The sequence below is a fragment of the Oncorhynchus tshawytscha genome, linkage group LG17 (genome assembly GCF_018296145.1).
Source record: "Oncorhynchus tshawytscha isolate Ot180627B linkage group LG17, Otsh_v2.0, whole genome shotgun sequence".
Classification (NCBI taxonomy): domain Eukaryota; kingdom Metazoa; phylum Chordata; class Actinopteri; order Salmoniformes; family Salmonidae; genus Oncorhynchus; species Oncorhynchus tshawytscha.
The window spans coordinates 24,031,001-24,052,907 of record NC_056445.1 but is presented as its reverse complement, the minus strand read 5'-3'; the positions used below and the strand labels follow the sequence as shown (position 1 = coordinate 24,052,907).

The 21,907-nt window shown below is 47.1% G+C and overlaps 1 protein-coding gene across 2 annotated transcripts in view; it reads left to right on the top strand.

Annotated features, from left to right (window-relative positions):
• The window catches only part of LOC121839790 (proline-rich transmembrane protein 4-like), a 40,495-nt gene that overhangs the window by 990 nt on the left and 17,598 nt on the right, over window positions 1–21,907 (top strand). Inside the window, exons 1-2 of one of the 2 annotated variants that reach the window (XM_042300474.1) lie at window positions 13,417–13,517; window positions 13,945–13,995. Coding sequence is in view for 1 of the 2 variants with exons in the window: in XM_042300473.1 (XP_042156407.1) it covers window positions 12,152–13,517 (1,366 nt within the window). In the remaining variant the exon portion in view is untranslated. Of the gene's footprint in view, window positions 1–12,047; window positions 13,518–13,944; window positions 13,996–21,907 lie in introns of those variants that run through there. The other variant, XM_042300473.1, reaches the window with a different exon arrangement.

Sequence of the window (21,907 nt, the reverse complement as noted above, 5' to 3'; positions counted from 1 at the left end):
GGGAGCAGCACTCTGGTAAAAGCAGCATAGCAGACCACTAAGACCCTCACATCACAGGATTAGCAAGACGTCTTTTGCTACGTTCGTCACCATGGCAAAGCTAGTCAGTGGAACGCTGGTGTCTGAGTGGGTGACGCTTGTCATAGACAGGTTCGTCACATTCATTGACTAAAAGGCTAAAACTAACGTTGGTAGGATGTTCTAATAACTAGGTATTCACAGGCAGGTAGGCTATAGTTCACTCTGTCAGTAGTAAGGGCAGTGGGGAAATGGGATACCAGAGATAGGCTGGATGAACATAGGATCTATGATCAAGCAGGTTGAATGGTTGAATACGTCATGGGGGAACGGTATTCAGATTAGGTGAATACCTGCGATGTAATATAACTCTTTGGGGAGTATAAACAGGTTCTGTTTTTACTCAGATACTAATGTTAATCGAGCAAATTTCAGTCACGATCCGAGATTAACCTAGTTACATTTGATAGACCACAGATGGCAAGATGTTTAGTTGTTCATTTTAGTGCGACACCTGATCAGATTGAAGTACCACTGCATGTAATAGGAAATGGTTGGGTGTTGGCTCCTCTAGCTGCCATGACTGTGACTCCTCTGGACCTGGTCAGTCGTGATTCAGACCTGTTGGATCCTAGCCTGGTGGTTGGCTGCTGTTCTGACCAGTAGGTAAACCAGGACACAGGAGTGGTCACAGTCAATAACCACTGGGGACTATTGACCGTGACTGCCCGGCAATGTCAAATCCATTCTCTGACATACTGCATCTGCAGGCTGGGGTCTCCATCTCAACACAATTCAACTGACCCTGTAGAAATATGAGAGTTTACCATTATTTTCAATTAAGATTTTATCCGACTCATGGATTGGATTTGAAGTTGGAATGAAATGACCTCAATTTGGACTATGAAGCATTCAAGCTTCAATGACATAAGTACAACACCAGGTGTTTTCCTAAAAGGACAGCCAAACATTGGCTAGCTTGGTTTCAGAAAGACAAGCAGTGATGTGGAAAATTAGATGGTTGTTGATCCTCACTCTGAGTCAACAACATCCGGGCTGCCAGACTTTAGTATGGACCCCCTTGTTTTACATCAACAACATCCGGGCTGCCAGACTTTAGTATGGACCCCCTTGTTTTACGTCAACAACATCCGGGCTGCCAGACTTTAGTATGGACCCCTTGTTTTACATCAACAACATCCGGGCTGCCAGACTTTAGTATGGACCCCCATGTTTTACTTCAACAACATCCGACCTGCCAGACTTTAGTATGGACCCCCTTGTTTTACGTCAACAACATCCGACCTGCCAGACTTTAGTATGGACCCCCATGTTTTAATTCAACAACATCCGACCTGCCAGACTTTAGTATGGACCCCCTTGTTTTACATCAACAACATCCGACCTGACAGACTTTACTATGGACCCCCTTGTTTTACGTCAACAACATCCGGGCTGCCAGACTTTAGTATGGACCCCCTTGTTTTAATCAACAACATCCGACCTGCCAGACTTTAGTATGGACCCCCTTGTTTTACGTCAACAACATCCGACCTGCCAGACTTTAGTATGGACCCCCTTGTTTTAATTCAACAACATCCGGGCTGCCAGACTTTAGTATGGACCCCCTTCTTTTCATCAACAACATCCGACCTGCCAGACTTTAGTATGGACCCCCATGTTTTACATCAACAACATCCGACCTGCCAGACTTTAGTATGGACCCTCTTGTTTTACATCAACAACATCCGACCTGACAGACTTTAGTATGGACCCTCTTGTTTTACGTCAACAACATCCGGGCTGCCAGACTTTAGTATGGACCCCCTTGTTTTAATTCAACAACATCCGGGCTGCCAGACTTTAGTATGGACCCCCTTCTTTTAATTCAATAACATCCGACCTGCCAGACTTTAGTATGGACCCCCATGTTTTACATCAACAACATCCGACCTGACAGACTTTAGTATGGACCCCCTTGTTTTACATCAACAACATCCGGGCTGCCAGACTTTAGTATGGACCCCCATGTTTTACATCAACAACATCCAGGCTGCCAGACTTTAGTATGGACCCCCTTGTTTTACATCAACAACATCCGGGCTCCCAGACTTTAGTATGGACCCCCTTCTTTTAATTCAACAACATCCGACCTGCCAGACTTTACTATGGACCCCCTTGTTTTACGTCAACAACATCCAGGCTGCCAGACTTTAGTATGGACCCCCTTGTTTTAATTCAACAACATCCGGGCTGCCAGACTTTAGTATGGACCCCCTTCTTTTAATTCAACAACATCCGACCTTCCAGACTTTAGTATGGACCCCCTTGTTTTACATCAACAACATCCGACCTGCCAGACTTTAGTATGGACCCCCATGTTTTACATCAACAACATCCGACCTGACAGACTTTAGTATGGACCCCCTTGTTTTACATCAACAACATCCAGGCTGCCAGACTTTAGTATGGACCCCCTTGTTTTACATCAACAACATCCGGGCTGCCAGACTTTAGTATGGACCCCCTTGTTTTAATTCAACAACATCCGACCTGCCAGACTTTAGTATGGACCTTTAGTATGGACCCAACAACATTGTTTTATGGACCCCATCAACATCAACATCCGACCTGCCAGACTTTAGTATGGACCCCCATGTTTTACATCAACAACATCCGACCTGACAGACTTTAGTATGGACCCCTTGTTTTACAACATCCGGGCTGCAGACAACATCCAGGCTGCCAGACTTTAGTATGGACCCCCTTGTTTTACATCAACAACATCCGGGCTGCCAGACTTTAGTATGGACCCCCTTGTTTTACATCAACAACATCCGACCTGCCAGACTTTTTAGTATGGACCCCCATGTTTTACATCAACAACATCCGACCTGACAGACTTTAGTATGGACCCCCTTGTTTTACATCAACAACATCCAGGCTGCCAGACTTTAGTATGGACCCCCTTGTTTTACATCAACAACATCCGGGCTGCCAGACTTTAGTATGGACCCCCTTGTTTTACATCAACAACATCCGGGCTGCCAGACTTTAGTATGGACCCCTTGTTTTACCCCATGCCAGACTTTAGTATGGACCCCATCATGTTTTAGTATGGACCCCATGTTTTACATCAACAACATCCAGGCTGCCAGACTTTAGTATGGACCCCCATGTTTTACATCAACAACATCCAGGCTGCCAGACTTTAGTATGGACCCCCATGTTTTACATCAACAACATCCGACTGCCAGACTTTAGTATGGACCCCCATGTTTTATGTCAACAACATCCGACCTGCCAGACTTTAGTATGGACCCCCATGTTTTACATCAACAACATCAACAACATCCGACCTGCCAGACTTTATTATGGACCCCCATGTTTTACGTCAACAACATCCGGGCTGCCAGACTTTAGTATGGACCCCCATGTTTTACGTCAACAACATCCGGGCTGCCAGACTTTGGTATGAACCCCCATGTTTTACATCTAGATCATTATCTGAGTAACATTGTAAAACATGATCCTGAAGAAGCCATTTCATACTTGGATAAACTCATTGATGTAACTGATCAGGTCAATCGTGAAATGTTTTGTTTAGAAATAGTCTAGCTTTTAGAATAATATATTTGATCATTAGGAAATACTTAAACAATAAATCAAGTGTACTAGTATGCACATATTAGACAGATACTGTACTGTGAAATACTGAGGAAAAATCTTAATATTCAGTCAAATGTAGGATTAAATGATGGATAATAATGTCTCATTATTTCTCAACAATCGCCAGGAATGAAACCAGGAGTATTACCCATAGGGGAGCTTCCCCAGACACAGATCAAGCCTAATCTGGGATCAAAAAGGATTCGCAATGGAGATTCTCCATGGAAAGCACTTTTTAGTCCAAGACCAGTCTTAATCTGTGTCTGGGAAACTGGCCCATAAAGTATACTTTCAGATAATAATGTTTCTACCTTCAAATGAAGTGTCGCCCACCTACATGAATAAATCTGTACTCACTAAAGATGACGTGGCCAGTTTGATTCAGTCTGTTTTATTGACATTCCTGTACAGACTCAAGGCCAGTGAAGATAGGATGAAGAGACTGGGGTGTCAGGGCTTTGTTAATGTAGCCCTCCTCACTCTCCAACTCACGCTGAATTATGTCTGAAGGCACTGTACAAACACACACACTTTAGCAAATCTGAGACGTGCACGAAAATCAGTCCATTGCCAAGAAGTGTGAAACATCAATCCCTGTGCCTTCATGAGACTATGGTCAACCTGTTAAACGTAAGTGGTATCGCCCAGAGTCAAATCATCTCCATTTGCGAATGCTCCAGCAGAATCCATTTACATCTCTCAGGGAGGACAAGAGTCCACACCTCCAATTCACTGCACACCCTTCAGCCTTCTTCCCTCCCTCTTTCTCTCTCTCCAGCCCTCTCTCCCTTCATCCTCTGTGCTCTCTTGCTAGCTCTACCTTTCCATAGCCTTTGCTCTCTCTCTCTCTCTCTCTCTCTCTCTCTCTCTCTCTCTCTCTCATAAACCTAACCAATATTCTTAATTTAAAATCACTTCATTAGTGTAAAATGTTAAAAGGCTGTTGAAGGACCGGTCTCCAATCAGATATCCATCTCTATCCTCTCAGTACCACAGCGGTCACACAGCAGACCACTAAAGCCATTGTCCTGGAGATTAATGTAAATGACAGAAAGGATAATGACAGAATAATGCTGATAATCCTCATGGGGAAATAGTGTGTTTGAGGATATGATGTGATTGTTGGCATGGTGATGGGTGGTGGTTAAGAGAGTGGGTGAGAGTACACGCACACGTAAGGAAGGGCACGCCGCACACTCACACACACACGCACGAACACACTCACGCACACACACACACACACACACACACACACAAAACACAAAAGGAGAGATTTAGCAATAAACTGAGTGAAGCATTAGAGAGAACAGAAAGGAGTTAGTGGACTGTCATGAAGTCAGAATGCAACATGTCTGTCTGTCTCTCTCTCTATATATCTCCTCTCCTTCCACTATCTATATTTCACCCTCTCTCTCGCTCTCCATCTATATCCCCCTGTCGTGACGTGACTTCCAACCCTCTCTCTCCTTCTCTCTCTCTCCATCTATATCCCCGTCATGACGTGACTTCCAACCCTCTCTCTCCTTCTCTCTCTCTCCATCTATATCCCCCTGTCTCCATCTATATCCCCCTGTCGTGACGTGACTTCCAACCCTCTCTCTCCATCTATATCCCCCTGTCGTGACGTGACTTCCAACCCTCTCTCTCCATCTATATCCCTGCCGTGACATGACTTCCAACCCTCTCTCTCCTCCTCTCTCTCTCTGCTCCATTGAGCACAGTGCAGTGGGACAGGACCTGTCTTTGTCAGGTGCAGTGGAACAAAACACCAGTGAAGAAAGAGAAGGCTTGTAAATGTTCCCACAGACACGTTTATCTTATTTTATTACTCTCTCTCATTCTCTCTTTCCACTTGTTCAGACACGTTTATCTTATTTTATTACTCTCTCTCATTCTCTCTTTCCACTTGTTCTGCTGCATGTCAGGAAAGACAGAGGGCTCCCTAACAGACAGACATGTGTATCTTATTACTCTCTCTCATTCTCTCTTTCCACTTGTTCTGCTGCATGTCAGGAAGGACAGAGGGCTCCCTAACAGACAGACATGTGTATCTTATTACTCTCTCTCATTCTCTCTTTCCACTTGTTCTGCTGCATGTCAGGAAGGACAGAGGGCTCCCTAACAGACAGACATGTGTATCTTATTACTCTCTCTCATTCTCTCTTTCCACTTGTTCTGCTGCATGTCAGGAAAGACAGAGGGCTCCCTAACAGACAGACATATTTCATGTTTACAACTGACCACAAGTGCACTAAAACTGAGTTGATTGCTCACAGAGGACTAAACGGAGGCAAACTAAAATTCAAATCTTGATTTCCTGTGTTTTAAGCGTTATGCAGTTGACAGTTGTGAGACATACACAATTTCACATGGCAGGATGGTAGACATGTAGATAACATCATAGAATAACCTAATGATTATGTGTGAGAATAACTGAGAACTCCAACCCCCTGTTATCTTAAATTGGGCTGTCTATCTTCCTATATAAGCTTATTAGGGATGGCCATGTGGGTGAAGGTGGGGGGGTATTTTACTCTGCTCTCTATGAAAGGCATAGACACTAATTAGTCAGGTAATCTTCTGACTGAAACAGGAAGCTGGCATGCCTGTGTAATTGATAGTGAGGGGAGTGGAATTTGAGAATGTTAGCCAAATTAAATGATGGATAATCCCCCTTGTGTAAATAATTGATCAATATGTGTCAAATTGAACAAAAACCCAATCAGGGCAGAGGCATAGTTTTTTTCTCTCAAGCTTAATAACTAATTGGAATTGTTTAGCGTGAAACTAAAAAGGCAACGTGTTTCTTCTGAAGAATAGAATCTCACAATAAATATCTCAATGTTCTACAAAGACGGCATTAAGTACCGTTTATTTGCCTTTCTGTAACGCACCAAGAATTAACCAACTCTTGGGGGCTTTGGTGTGTATGTGTGTGTGTGTGTGTGTGTGTGTGTGTGTGTGTGTGTGTGTGTGTGTGTGTGTGTGTGTGTAAGTACAACCATTCCTCAATGGAAATGTATTTCAAGCATGTACACTCAGAGTCCTGATAGAAGGCAGTAATGTGTGGGCAGTTGTATGTTTCTGAGTGTGCCCCTCAGCACCACAACTCATGCCTCAGTATCCAGCCAACTACCCCCAGGAAGGCTCAGAGAGGTAGTGAGGCCCACTAAGGTCAACACTACATGGGGCACAGAGACAGGGTCAAGTCACTGAATGTCCTGTAGAGAGATCAGGCCTAGGGTAGTGCTATTAAAAGGTGATTGATCTGTTTGTGTTATAAGCTACACTTGAGATATAGAGATGTAGCATAGGACAGAGTAACAGAGAGAGAGAGAGAGAGAGAGAGAGAGATGTAGCATAGGACAGAGTAATGGAGAGAGAGAGAGGTGTAGCATAGGACAGAGTAACAGAGAGAGGGAGATGTAGCATAGGACAGAGTAACGGAGAGAGAGAGAGAGAGAGAGAGAGAGAGAGAGATGTAGCATAGGACAGAGTAATCAAATCAAATCAAATCAAATTTTATTTGTCACATACACATGGTTAGCAGATGTTAATGCGAGTGTAGCGAAATGCTTGTGCTTCTAGTTCCGACAATGCAGTAATAACGAGCAAGTAATCTAACTAACAATTCCAAAAAAACTACTGTCTTATACACAGTGTAAGGGGATAAAGAATATGTACATAAGGATATATGAATGAGTGATGGTACAGAGCAGCATAGGCAAGATACAGTAGATGATATCGAGTACAGTATATACATATGAGATAAGTATGTAAACCAAGTGGCATAGTTAAAGTGGCTAGTGATACATGTATTACATAAGGATGCAGTCGATGATATAGAGTACAGTATCAACGTATGCATATGAGATGAACAATGTAGGGTAAGTAACATTATATAAGGTAGCATTGTTTAAAGTGGCTAGTGATATATTTACATCATTTCCCATCAATTCCCATGATTAAAGTGGCTGGAGTAGAGTCAGTGTCATTGACAGTGTGTTGGCAGTAGCCACTCAATGTTAGTGGTGGCTGTTTAACAGTCTGATGGCCTTGAGATAGAAGCTGTTTTTCAGTCTCTCGGTCCCAGCTTTGATGCACCTGTACTGACCTCGCCTTCTGGATGACAGCGGGGTGAACAGGCAGTGGCTCGGGTGGTTGATGTCCTTGATGATCTTTATGGCCTTCCTGTAGCATCGGGTGGTGTAGGTGTCCTGGAGGGCAGGTAGTTTGCCCCCGGTGATGCGTTGTGCAGACCTTACTACCCTCTGGAGAGCCTTACGGTTGAGGGCGGTGCAGTTGCCATACCAGGCGGTGATACAGCCCGCCAGGATGCTCTCGATTGTGCATCTGTAGAAGTTTGTGAGTGCTTTTGGTGACAAGCCGAATTTCTTCAGCCTCCTGAGGTTGAAGAGGCGCTGCCGCCTTCCTCACGATGCTGTCTGTGTGAGTGGACCAATTCAGTTTGTCTGTGATGTGTATGCCGAGGAACTTAAAACTTGCTACCCTCTCCACTACTGTTCCATCAATGTGGATGGGGGTGTTCCCTCTGCTGTTTCCTGAAGTCCACAATCATCTCCTTAGTTTTGTTGACGTTGAGTGTGAGGTTATTTTCCTGACACCACACTCCGAGGGCCCTCACCTCCTCCCTGTAGGCCGTCTCGTCGTTGTTGGTAATCAAGCCTACCACTGTTGTGTCGTCCGCAAACTTGATGATTGAGTTGGAGGCGTGCATGGCCACGCAGTCGTGGGTGAACAGGGAGTACAGGAGAGGGCTCAGAACGCACCCTTGTGGGGCCCCAGTGTTGAGGATCAGCGGGGAGGAGATGTTGTTGCCTACCCTCACCACCTGGGGGCGGCCCGTCAGGAAGTCCAGTACCCAGTTGCACAGGGCGGGGTCGAGACCCAGGGTCTCGAGCTTGATGACGAGCTTGGAGGGTACTATGGTGTTGAATGCCGAGCTGTAGTCGATGAACAGCATTCTCACATAGGTATTCCTCTTGTCCAGATGGGTTAGGGCAGTGTGCAGTGTGGTTGAGATTGCATCGTCTGTGGACCTATTTGGGCGGTAAGCAAATTGGAGTGGGTCAAGGGTGTCAGGTAGGGTGGAGGTGATATGGTCCTTGACTAGTCTCTCAAAGCACTTCATGATGACGGATGTGAGTGCTACGGGGCGGTAGTCGTTTAGCTCAGTTACCTTAGCTTTCTTGGGAACAGGAACAATGGTGGCCCTCTTGAAGCATGTGGGAACAGCAGACTGGTATAGGGATTGATTGAATATGTCCGTAAACACACCGGCCAGCTGGTCTGCGCATGCTCTGAGGGCGCGGCTGGGGATGCCGTCTGGGCCTGCAGCCTTGCGAGGGTTAACACGTTTAAATGTCTTACTCACTTCGGCTGCAGTGAAGGAGAGACCGCATGTTTCCGTTGCAGGCCGTGTCAGTGGCACTGTATTGTCCTCAAAGCGGGCAAAAAGTTATTTAGTCTGCCTGGGAGCAAGACATCCTGGTCCGTGACTGGGCTGGGTTTCTTCCTGTAGTCCGTGATTGACTGTAGACCCTGCCATATGCCTCTTGTGTCTGAGCCGTTGAATTGAGATTCTACTTTGTCTCTGTACTGGCGCTTAGCTTGTTTGATAGCCTTGCGGAGGAATAGCTGCACTGTTTGTATTCAGTCATGTTACCAGACACCTTGCCCTGATTAAAAGCAGTGGTTCGTGCCTTCAGTTTCACACGAATGCTGCCATCAATCCACAGTTTCTGGTTAGGGAATGTTTTAATCGTTGCTATGGGAACGACATCTTCAACGCACGTTCTAATGAACTCGCACACCGTATCAGCGTATTCGTCAATGTTGTTGTCTGACGCAATACGAAACATCTCCCAGTCCACGTGATGGAAGCAGTCTTGGAGTGTGGAGTCAGCTTGGTCGGACCAGCGTTGGACAGACCTCAGCGTGGGAGCTTCTTGTTTTAGTTTCTGTCTGTAGGCAGGGATCAACAAAATGGAGTCGTGGTCAGCTTTTCCGAAAGGGGGCGGGGCAGGGCCTTATATGCGTCGCGGAAGTTAGAGTAACAATGATCCAGGGTCTTTCCACCCCTGGTTGCGCAATCGATATGCTGATAAAATTTAGGGGGTCTTGTTTTCAGATTAGCCTTGTTAAAATCCCCAGCTACAATGAATGCAGCCTCCGGATAAATCGTTTCCAGTTTGCAGAGAGTTAAATAAAGTTCGTTCAGAGCCATCGATGTGTCTGCTTGGGAGGGGATATATACGGCTGTGATTATAATCGAAGAGAATTCTCTTGGTAGATAATGCGGTCTACATTTGATTGTGAGGAATTCCAAATCAGGTGAACAGAAGGATTTGAGTTCCTGTATGTTTCTTTCATCACACCATGTCACGTTGGCCATAAGGCATACGCCCCCACCCCTCTTCTTACCAGAAAGATGTTTGTTTCTGTCGGCGCGATGCGTGGAGAAACCCGCTGGCTGCACCGCTTCGGATTGCGTCTCTCCAGTTAGCCATGTTTCCGTGAAGCAGAGAACGTTACAGTCTCTGATGTCCCTCTGGAATGCTACCCTTGCTCGGATTTCATCAACCTTGTTGTCAAGAGACTGGACATTGGCAAGAAGAATGCTAGGGAGTGGTGCACGATGTGCCCGTCTCCGGAGTCTGACCAGAAGACCGCTTCGTTTTTTTTTTTTTGGTCCTGCATGTGATCTTTTGGTTGTAAGGCTGAGTATTCTTTTTTTGGTGAGTTTGATCTTATATTCAGTAGTTCTTCTCGGCTGCCTATGACCTGATCCAAAAAACAGAGTTTCCTAGAGAGAGATCTCTGTCGGCGCCGGAAGATGGAGAGAGAGAGAGGTAGCATAGGACAGAGTAATGGAGAGAGAGAGAGAGGTGTAGCATAGGACAGAGTAACAGAGAGAGAGAGATGTAGCATAGGACAGAGTAATGGAGAGAGAGAGAGAGAGAGAGAGAGAGAGAGAGAGAGAGAGATGTAGCAGAGAGAGAGAACAGAGAGGGGAGATGTAGCATAGGACAGAGTAACAGAGAGAGAGAGAGGTGTAGCATAGGACAGAGTAACAGAGAGAGTAACAGAGAGAGAGAGATGTAGCATAGGACAGAGTAACAGAGAGAGAGAGATGTAGCATAGGACAGAGTAACAGAGAGAGAGAGAGATGTAGCATAGGACAGAGTAACAGAGAGATAGAGAGATGTAGCATAGGACAGAGTAACAGAGAGAGAGAGATGTAGCATAGGACAGAGTAACAGAGAGAGAGAGAGATGTAGCATAGGACAGAGTAACAGAGAGATAGAGAGATGTAGCATAGGACAGAGTAACAGAGATAGAGGTATGGGGAAATAAATGGAGAGGTGTAAAGGAGTGAAGGAGATAGAGGGGGAGGTACTGAAAACGGGGTGAGAGATGAAAAAGCAGAGGAATATATTTGCAGGGAAAGAAGGAAAGAGCTTGATGAAGAGCAGGAGAGAGTAAATGGCTGATTGTCTTGAATACTGATGTTATTCTCTCACTACAGGAAAACTCTCACTTAACCAGAGGGTTTCTCCCCCTTTTAAAGAACAAATCAAACAGGGAATGAAAGAGAGTTGGAGGGAGGTGGGTTCAAACACAACTAAAGCACACAGGTTGTTCTCAATGGAAAATTCCATCGGTGCTCCAATCTCTTCACTGAGGCAACTGGACAGAGACCTTGAACCACCCGTTCCTACCCTCCAAGAAAAGAGTTCCCCTTCCATTTCTATACAGAGGACGGACCACCCCCCCCCCCCCCCCCCCCACACCCACACACACACACACACGTTATGTAAAAGTTAGCGCTAACTAAAGTGCTGAGAAAATACATGACATCTGGAAAGTTTATTTTGTGATTGGTCAGATGTATATTTCATGTTTGGTTGTCCCAAGACACTTACCAAGTATACATATGAATGACACATAACTTCCTAACATAAATACTGACCTCAGAATCTGACACCACTAAGTATATGTGTCCAATAACATCGTCGTTCTTGTGGCGATTTGTGGTGGACAACATTTTCCCGGCCTGCTAACTTCAGCAGTCCATTTTAATGGCTGCCCTGCTGTATTATGGGTCGTATAACATCATCAACATGTGATATTATATTCTCTGGAAAAACAGACAAAAAACAGGTCAAGCACGAAATGAAACAGAGCAGAAACGTCCCGTTTAAATAACCTCTCCAGGAAAACAAGCCAGCAGACACATTTCAGCTCAACAACACATATCCATGTATCAAGTCAAACTAACTGTACTGTGACAAAGTGAAAGTATGTCACTCAATGTCCTGTGTGCATCTGTGTTTTAGGTCACTTCACAGGAGAGCGAGCCAACGTGCCCTAGGGGGCCCGGGGAATGGAGGACAGTATGTGACCGGTGCCTAACTAGCCGCTCCGCTTCACTGTCGGCAACATGCATCACCTTCACCAGATGATGGCTTTGTGCTTATGGTGCTCTCTCCTCGCCATTCTTCTCCACACGACGGTGTTTGCGGATGAAGAGGTGGATCTTACGAAGCCGACAGGACCGCCTGCCAGTAAGGGATGGTCCTATTGGCTAGGCTCGTACATGCCAAAGCAGCCCAGCTTGTCCAGGTTCCCATCACTCCCGGCGGCGCCGTCGTTTCCTTCGCTCAACCCGTTTGGAGGGAAGTCACAGACTAAGAATGCAGGGCCCCAAAGGACCACACCATCAGAGGGACCAACAAAGGAACTGTCAAAGGGACCGATAGAGAGACCGACAGAGGGACCAACAGAGGGACCAACAGAGGGACCAACAGAGAGACCAACAGAGGGACCAACAAAGGAACTGTCAAAGGGACCGATAGAGAGAACGACAGAGGGACCAACAGAGGGACCAACAGAGGGACCAAAAGTGGGACCAACAGAGAGACCAACAGAGAGACCACCAAAGGAACTGTCAAAGGGACCAACAGAAGGACCAACAGAGGGACCAACAGAGGGACCAACAGAGAGACCAACAGAGGGACCAACAGAGGGACGAACGGAGCCTGGGAATTCACCGGGACATTCAGGGTCTGTGGAGGAGAGTATTAATAAAAGCCCTCAGTCCTCCACCATCACCTCTTGGACTGAAAGTCACCCGAGCTCCACTGAGATAAGAACAGTAACAAACCCACAGACAGTCACTCCTAACAAGAGCACACAACCAAACACCCAAGATATCTTAGATTCTATAACCGCTGTCTTAGATTCCATATCCTCTATATCTATGTCACAGGGGGTTGATATATCCTCCGATAGTCTCACCAGCACAAACATACTGCCACAGACAATAACACACGAAATGGCAGAAACGGCCCAAACGCCAAAGCACAGTTGGAGTGTCACCACTAAGTCTTTCCCCAAGGAAACGAAGATCCAAGATGAACTAGTTCCCCAGAGTGACCCTCTCACAGCCTCTGTCCCACACCTAACGTCCCCACAAACCACAGTCCCCACAACCCTGGTCACAACTCCACCAAGGATCACCGTCAACGCAACACAGGTAGAGACCACACTGACCAGACAACCCTTTGACTCTGGCACCCCACCCATTTCCCCACAAACCAGGGTCACCACAAGACATCTGGCCTCGACCGTAAGCACCGACATTGGAACTAAAGAGGCCCCGGTCACTGAAACTCAGCCCAGTCAGAGTTCACCAGACATGGGTTTTTCCGAGGCCAAAGCAGGGCCTGTGGAGGAACGACTGGGAGCAAACACCACCACCAGGACAGACGATAGAACACTAAGGGTTAACTCACCAACACCCGGAGGTAAGTCTCCAACACATCAACAGACATATTGATTTAGTATTAGTGATGGGCAGGCTAAATGACAATCAATGGATGTGATCAATCATTCAAACCAAATGGGGGTCTTCAGTCTCTTCAAGAAAAAGGCTGAAGAAAGTGAATGATGGATGGCATCTCTGAAATGAGTCGCCACAAACCTCTCTCTAGCTAATATAGCCCAAGTCCCAGTTCAAATACTTATATCTCTTTAGCATCTTTATTATTCTCCTTCCTTGAGATAATCACTTGGTGAACGCAAAGTAGTGGAAACAACACTGTCCCCTATCATGTCCCTATCATACATGATCACTCCAAGGAAGGAAGATCGGAAGGAAGGAAAGATGCAATTCCACCGCTTTAGAACAGACCCTAAAAATGATGCAGTGGTTGTTTTATTTTTTATAAACAGATGATATTGGAACGCTCCACTGTGCCTGAAGAGGTGGGGGAGGAGAGAGAGGTACTGTAGTGTGTGTGTGTGTGTGGGGGGGGTAGTTAGTATCACTTTCACATGACATTGAGGGAGTACCCGTAGCCCGGCGCCAACCCCCACCGCCACTGTAGCGACGCTGGCTCTGTCTGGAGTCTGTATTCATAATAAACCTCAGGAAGCCCCTCCCCCCTGTATAGGCGCATCAATCATAGGAGGGTCAAAGGTCAGGTGATACAATGAGGAGATGATTATGGCCAACCAGAAGGCAGTGTCACAGGAGAATGGTACAGGGGCCTACTATTGTATATATCTATGCACTGGAATGTATGCAATTATCATCATTATTACACATTTCTGTCACTTTCAGCACACCATTACTAAAAGCCAACTACGTATGATAGAGAGCATAAGCATATCATTGGTGCATAAACCCCGTACCGCCTTTTAATGTTGCCACTTGACATGCCATCAGTCAGTCCCTACAGGATTCCCCGATCGCAAATGTTTTGGAAAAATCAACAGTTCTCTGCATATAATGCAAGGGCATGCAAATTTGACCCAATCACTGCACTCCTTTCGCATTAAAACAGTCGAATCATCGCAATATTATCGCATAACACTGACCCATCGCCGCAGTACAAAAAGAAGCACGCAATTTCAACCAATCACCACCCGTACATTTACTGCATAATATGGTTCAATCAACCGACACGTCAACAAACATTTTCACTCCTCAGCTCTGTTTCACAATAAATTAGACAGAATGTGAAGAATGTCAGAGTTGCTGCAGCTAAATCAAGCACCTTAGCCTGCAAATATCAGCAACAATCCTGAGGGACTGATTATCTTTGATGAATATACGGATGAGCGATAGTGAGAATAATAGTTTATTTGGTTGTGTTTACTGCAACACAGCACACTGTGTTGTGTCTGGGCATGAGCACAACTTTGGAGGAGAATCCCATTGGCAGCTTTCGTTTCGTTCGTTATTTCTAGGGATAGCTGTGGTAGTACGCAGTGTTTTAGGATATTTTTGGTCATGTGCAATATTTGTATCTGTTAAGTATTTGTATGTGTTCTTATTTTGAATCAGTACACTGATGCGTTGTTTTGTTATATCTAGGTGTCCTCTGTGTGAAATATAGTGTGTTGCGTGTTGTGTTGTATTATGACTGTGTTGTGTTGTATTATGACTGTGTTGTGTTGTATTATGACTGTGTTGTGTTGTATTATGACTGTGTTGTGTTGTATTATGACTGTGTTGTGTTGTATTATGACTGTGTTGTATTATGACTGTGTTGTGTTGTATTATGACTGTGTTGTGTTGTATTATGACTGTGTTGTGTTGTATTATGACTGTGTTGTGTTGTATTATGACTGTGTTGTGTTGTATTATGACTGTGTTGTATTATGACTGTGTTGTGCTCCGGCTCCGGCCTGGTTTCTGCACGGTGTGACAGACAGTGTGCAGATAGAGTCAACCGGTTGGATGGAAAGTACAAAAAGGTTCTTCGGCTGTCCCCATAGGAGAAACCATTTTTGGTTTCAGGTAGAATCCTCTGTGGAAAGGGTTCTAAATAGAACCCAAAATGGTTCTACCTGGATCCAAAAAGGGTTCCTCAAAGGGTTATCCTATTGGGACATCCGAAGAAGGTTTTAAATAGCACCTTTTTTGTTCTAAGAGTGTAGGAGGGAATACTCTGTGGTCTGTATTAGTATTCCAACAGCAAACCCCAATCATATGGGACCATCCGCTCCTTTCTCCTCCACATCCCCTGTTCATGGATGCTGAACGTGCGCCTGGTCATTTAGGCTCCCCCTCTCCCTGTCTACCCTCCCTCCCTCCCTCCAGCCATCATCCACCCTCCTTCCCTCCTCCTGTAGGGGTGGTTGTGGAGGGCTAAAATGTCTCTGTAAGGATGATGCTGGTGATTATCAAAGCAGGGATGAAAACTGGGGAGGGAGAGAACTCTGCTATTTCGTTCTGTTCCAGTGCAGATACAATCTATGCATTTGTCTTGTGCAGAATCCTGCAGCGACAAAACAAGTGAACCTCCTACGTCGCCAAACACACCCAGCGGAGATTCAAATGTGAAAAGAGTGCAGGACACCCGGTACTATAATACATTATCGCCTATCCCTCGGCTATGAAGGAGAATGTCCACCCGTCAAAGCCTTCTGTTTCAGAGAGGTGTAAGTAAAGGCACAGCTTTTCAATGTTGGAGACGTGCAAATCACAACCAAAACCAATGAGCTTCCATTGATTCAGAATATGCTTGTTGTGTCACCTTCGCCCTTGACGGGTGTGTGTGTGTGTGTGTGTGTGTGTGTGTGTGTGTGTGTGTGTGTGTGTGTGTGTGTGTGTGTGTGTGTGTGTGTGTGTGTGTGTGTGTGTGTACGGTAACACTATGCCAATCTCATCCCTTTCAAAGACAAACTCCAGCTGCAGAGAGCAAAGCAAGGTCAATGAGATAAGAGGGAAGTGGAGATGGGGGTAAAGAAAGGCTTGAGTAAAGGAGGAGAAGGGGGGTTGTGGCTGAGGAGGTGTGGGGGATGATAAATGAGTCTCTTTAAACCCATCGCGGCACTGCTTTAGATCCCCATCTCCACTCATTTCCCCCCCAAACAGATTACCCCTTTACCTTTCCCTACATTACCATTATCATCAACACTAATGGGGGGTGGCAAGACTAAATAATACACACTCCATATGATACATTTGAATCTCCGCTGGGTGTGTTTGGCGACGTAGGAGGTTCACTTGTTTTGTCGCACTGTAGATACCATACAACACAGCCGTAGGATTTATAGCAGAACCAATCAATTATTATACTTTTTTTTACCCCTTTTTCTCCCTAATTTCCTGGTATCCCAATTGATAATGTCGTGCTGTCATGCTATTCTATAAAATCCTTTCTCTGTAATTAATATTACCTGATTGAGCTAATCATTTAAATGTAATTAACTAGAGAGTCGGGGCACCACAAAATAATATGTATAGAGCTGTTATCTTCCGAATAAACTCTGAAAGACCTAGTAATATTTTACATCTGTTACGGCTTTCTTCCGTCGAAGGAGAGTCGGACCAAAATGCAGCGTGGTTAGTACGATACATGTTTAATGAAGACAAAACACGATCAATACAAAAACAAGAAACGGAACGTGAAAACCTATACAGCCTGTCTGGTGAACACTAACACAGAGACAGGAACAATCACCCACCAACACACAGTGAAACCCAGGCTACCTAAATATGGTTCCCAATCAGAGACAACGAGAATCACCTGACTCTGATTGAGAACCGCCTCAGGCAGCCATAGACTATGCTAGACACCCCTACTCAGCCACAATCCCAATACCTACTAAAACCACAATAGCAAAACACAACAAAAAATAACCCCATGTCACACCCTGGCCTGACCAAATAAATATATAAACACAAAATACTAAGACCAGGGCGTGACAGAACCCCCCCCAAGGTGCGGACTCCCGGCCGCACACAAAAACCCATAGGGGAGGGTCCGGGTGGGCGTCTGTCCACGGTGGCGGCTCCGGCTCGGGACGTGGACCCCACTCCAACCAAGTCTTAGTCCCCCTGTAACGCGTCCTTAAATTGGCGACCCTCGCCGCCGACCTTGGCCTAATAACCCTCACCAAGGACCCCACTGGACTGAGGGGTAGCTCGGGACTGAGGGGTAGCTCGGGACTGAGAGGAAGCTCGGGACTGAGGGGTAGCTCAGCACTGAGGGGAAGCTCAGCACTGCGGGGAAGCTCAGCACTGCGGGGAAGCTCAGCACTGAGGGGAAGCTCAGCACTGAGGGGAAGCTCAGCACTGAGAGGAAGCCCAGTACTGAGAGGAATCCCAGCACTGAGAGGAAGCTCAGGCAGGTAGTTGGATCCGGCAGATCCTGGCTGACTGGTGGATCTGGAAGAGTCTGGCTGACTGGCAGATCTGGAAGAGTCTGGTTGACTGGCAGGTCTGGAAGAGTCTGGCTGACTGGCAGATCTGGAAGAGTCTGGCTGACTGGCAGATCTGGAAGAGTCTGGCTGACTGGCAGATCTGGAAGAGTCTGGCTGACTGGCAGATCTGGAAGAGTCTGGCTGACTGGTGGATCTGGAAGACTGGCTGACTGGCTGCTCCATGGCAGACTGGCAGCTCTGGCTGCTCCATGCAGACTGACAGCTCTGGCTGCTCCATGCAGACTGGCATCCCTGGCTGCTCCATACAGACTGGCAGCCCTGGCTGCTCCATGCAGACTGACATCTCTGGCTGCTCCATGCAGACTGACAGCTCTGGCTGCTCCATGCAGGCTGGCAGCTCAGGCTGCTCCATGCAGGCTGGTAGCTCAGGCTGCTGCATGCAGGCTGGTAGCTCAGGCTGCTCCATGCAGGCTGACAGCTCTGGCTGCTCCATGCAGACTGGCAACCCTGGCTGCTCCATGCAGACTGACATCCCTGGCTGCACCATGCAGACTGACAGCTCTGGCTGCTCCATGCAGGCTGACAGCTCTGGCTGCTCCATGCAGACTGGCAGCTCTGGCTGCTCCATGCAGGCTGGTAGCTCAGGCTGCTCCATGCAGGCTGGTAGCTCAGGCTGCTCCATGCAGGCTGACAGCTCTGGCTGCTCCATGCAGACTGGCAGTCCTGGCTGCTCCATGCAGACTGACCTCCCTGGCTGCACCATGCAGACTGACAGCTCTGGCTGCTCCATGCAGACTGACAGCTCTGGCTGCTCCATGCAGACTGACAGCTCTGGCTGCTCCATGCAGGCTGGCAGCTCAGGCTGCTCCATGCAGGCTGACAGCTCAGGCTGCTCCATGCAGGCTGGCAGCTCTGGCTGCGCTGAACAGGCAGGAGACTCCAGCAGCGCTGTAGAGGAGGAAGGCTCTGGCTGCGCTGAACAGGCGGGAGACTCCGGCAGCGCAGGAGAGGAGGAAAGCTCTGGCTGCGCTGAACAGGCGGGAGGCTCCGGCAGCGCAGGAGAGAAGGAAGGCTCTGGCAGCGCTAAACAGGCGGGAGACTCCGGCAGCGCTGTAGAGGAGGAAAGCTCTGGCTGCGCTGAACAGGCGGGAGACTCCGGCAGCGCTGGAGAGGAGGAAGGCTCTGGCAGCGCTAAACAGGCGGGAGACTCCGACAGCGTTGGAGAGGAGAAAGGGTCTGGCAGCGCTGAACAGGCGAGACGCACTGAAGGCCTGGTGCGTGGTGCTGGCACTGGGTAGAGGACATGCACAGGAAGCCTGGTGCGGGGAGCTGCCACCAGAGGACTGGTGTGTGGAGGTGGCACTGGATAGACCGGACCGTGCAGGCGCACTGGAGCTCTTGAGCACCAAGCCTGCCCAACCTTACCTGGCTCGATGCCCACTCTAGCCCGGCCAATACGAAGAGCTGGTATGTACCGCACCGGGCTATGCAACCGCACTGGAGACACCGTGCGCTCCACAGCATAACACGGTGCCTGCCCGGTCTTTTTAGCCCCCCGGTAAGCACAGGAAGTTTGCGCAGGTCTCCTACCTGGCGTAGCCATACTCCCTGTGAGCACCCCCCCCCACAATACATTTTTGGGGCTGACTCTCGGGCTTCCATCCGCGTCGCCGTGCTGCCTCTTCATACCAGCGCCTCTCCGCTTTCGCCGCCTCCAGTTCTTCTTTGGGGCGTCGATATTCACCAGGCTGTGCCCAGGGTCCTTTTCCGTCCAATATTTCCTCCCAAGTCCAGAAGTCCTTTGATCGGTGCTCCTCACGATAAACAGGGGGAGTTGGCTCAGGTCTGAACCCTGACTTTGCCACACTCTCCCTGAGCCCCCCCCCCCCAAGACATTTTTGGGGCTGACTTTCGGGTTTCATTGCCAACCGTGTTCCCTCGTATCGTCGGCTCCTATCTCCGGCTGCCTCTGCTATCCTAAGTGCCTCCACCTGTTCCCATGGGAGGCGATCTCTTCCAGCCAGTATCTCCTCCCAAGTGTAACAACCTTTACCATCCAAAACGTCTTCCCATGTCCATTCCTCCTTTCGCTGCTTCTGCTGTCGCTGCCTGTCACCACGCTGCTTGGTCCGGGTGTGGTGGGTGATTCTGTTACGGCTTTCTTCCGTCGAAGGAGAGTCGGACCAAAATGCAGCGTGGTTAGTACGATACATGTTTAATGAAGACAAAACACGATCAATACAAAAACAAGAAACGGAACGTGAAAACCTAATACAGCCTGTCTGGTGAACACTAACACAGAGACAGGAACAATCACCCACCAACACACAGTGAAACCCAGGCTACCTAAATATGGTTCCCAATCAGAGACAACGAGAATCACCTGACTCTGATTGAGAACCGCCTCAGGCAGCCATAGACTATGCTAGACACCCCTACTCAGCCACAATCCCAATACCTACTAAAACCCCAATACCAAATCACAACACAAAATAACCCCATGTCACACCCTGGCCTGACCAAATAAATATATAAACACAAAATACTAAGACCAGGGCGTGACAACATCAATAGCAGTCAATATTAATCGTTACTTCTTGGTTATCTTCACAAACCCTGGCTAAGTTGAATCAGCAATACAAAATTGGGTTTAATTATTTATTTACTAAATACCTAACTAATCACACAGAATTACATATACAAAGAATGAATCATACCTTGATTGCAAATTACGTCATAAAGGAAAACGTCCCTAGCAGGCAGAACAGATATGACAGCTGGTTACACAAAAGAAAAGGGGCTGGGTTTGAGTGAAAGAGCGGGAAGACTGAGGGACACAGGGAGAAGCTGTGCTATTGTAAATACAGTATCTTATGCATTCTAAATTACCACCCATTTGGAAAAGTCAAATGCAATAAATATTTACTCTGAGCTGCGCTTCGGTAGGTTGGTGGAAGGCCGTGTTGCCAAACCAAGTCCTTTGAAGAATGTCTCTGGTGGTCAATTGGATACGTTGTAGTAACGTTGTTGTGTGGTAGACGGAATACTCTGTCTGTTCTTTCCTAGCCCGCGTTTGCAGCTGATGTTGCTAACTCAACGGCTAGGATATGTCACTTCTGTAGTGAATAAGAGTTCAAAGTTCATACCATTCGCAACCAAAGCTCACGCTTTGTTCTATAGTTGACATGTTAGTCCTTTTAACGCAGAGGCTGCAGGCCTCACGTACTTGGAACAGGAGGTTACATTTTCATCAAGGCTTTATATAGTGGAGCGAGAAGGGTGTGTCTGAAAAGTTTTATAACCCATGACTCTTCACAGGGGCGGGCCACTGAGCCCTAACCTAATGAAAACTCAAATCTCTCATTTGGAAGCTAAAATTACATTTAATCTCTTCACCAATAATTTTATATTCAAACATTTAAATTGAACAACAATTCCATGTGAATACGATAACTCTGATGTGTAGACTTTCCACTGTAGAGTTTATGTCATCCTATCATCGATGAGAATGTCTCAGATGACAACTGAACTGACATCATATTCATTAAGTACCACCGCATATGCTCAATTGGTCGGATTACCAGAATATAGTTAATTTCCCCCCACCTTCTGATGTTCCCAGAATCTCTATGTCAAATGTCACAACAGTAGGGAATAGAGAGGGAAAAGGGGGGAAGAGGTATTTATGACTATCATAAACCTACCCCCAAGCCAACGTCATGACAGTAGTTACAGTCTGGTTTCATCGCTGCCATCCCGTACGGACTCGGGAGAGGCGAAGGTTGAGAGCCGTGCATCCTCCGAAACACAACCGAGCTGAACTGATTCTTGACACAATGCCCACTTAACCCAGCCGCACCAATGTGTCGGAGGAAACGCTGTACACCTGGCGACCGTATCAGCATGCACTGCACCTGGCCCACCACTGAAGTCGCTGGTGCGCGATGGAACTAGGACATCTCTGCCGGCCAAACCCTCTCCTAACCCAGATGACGCTGGGCCAATTGTTCACCGCTCC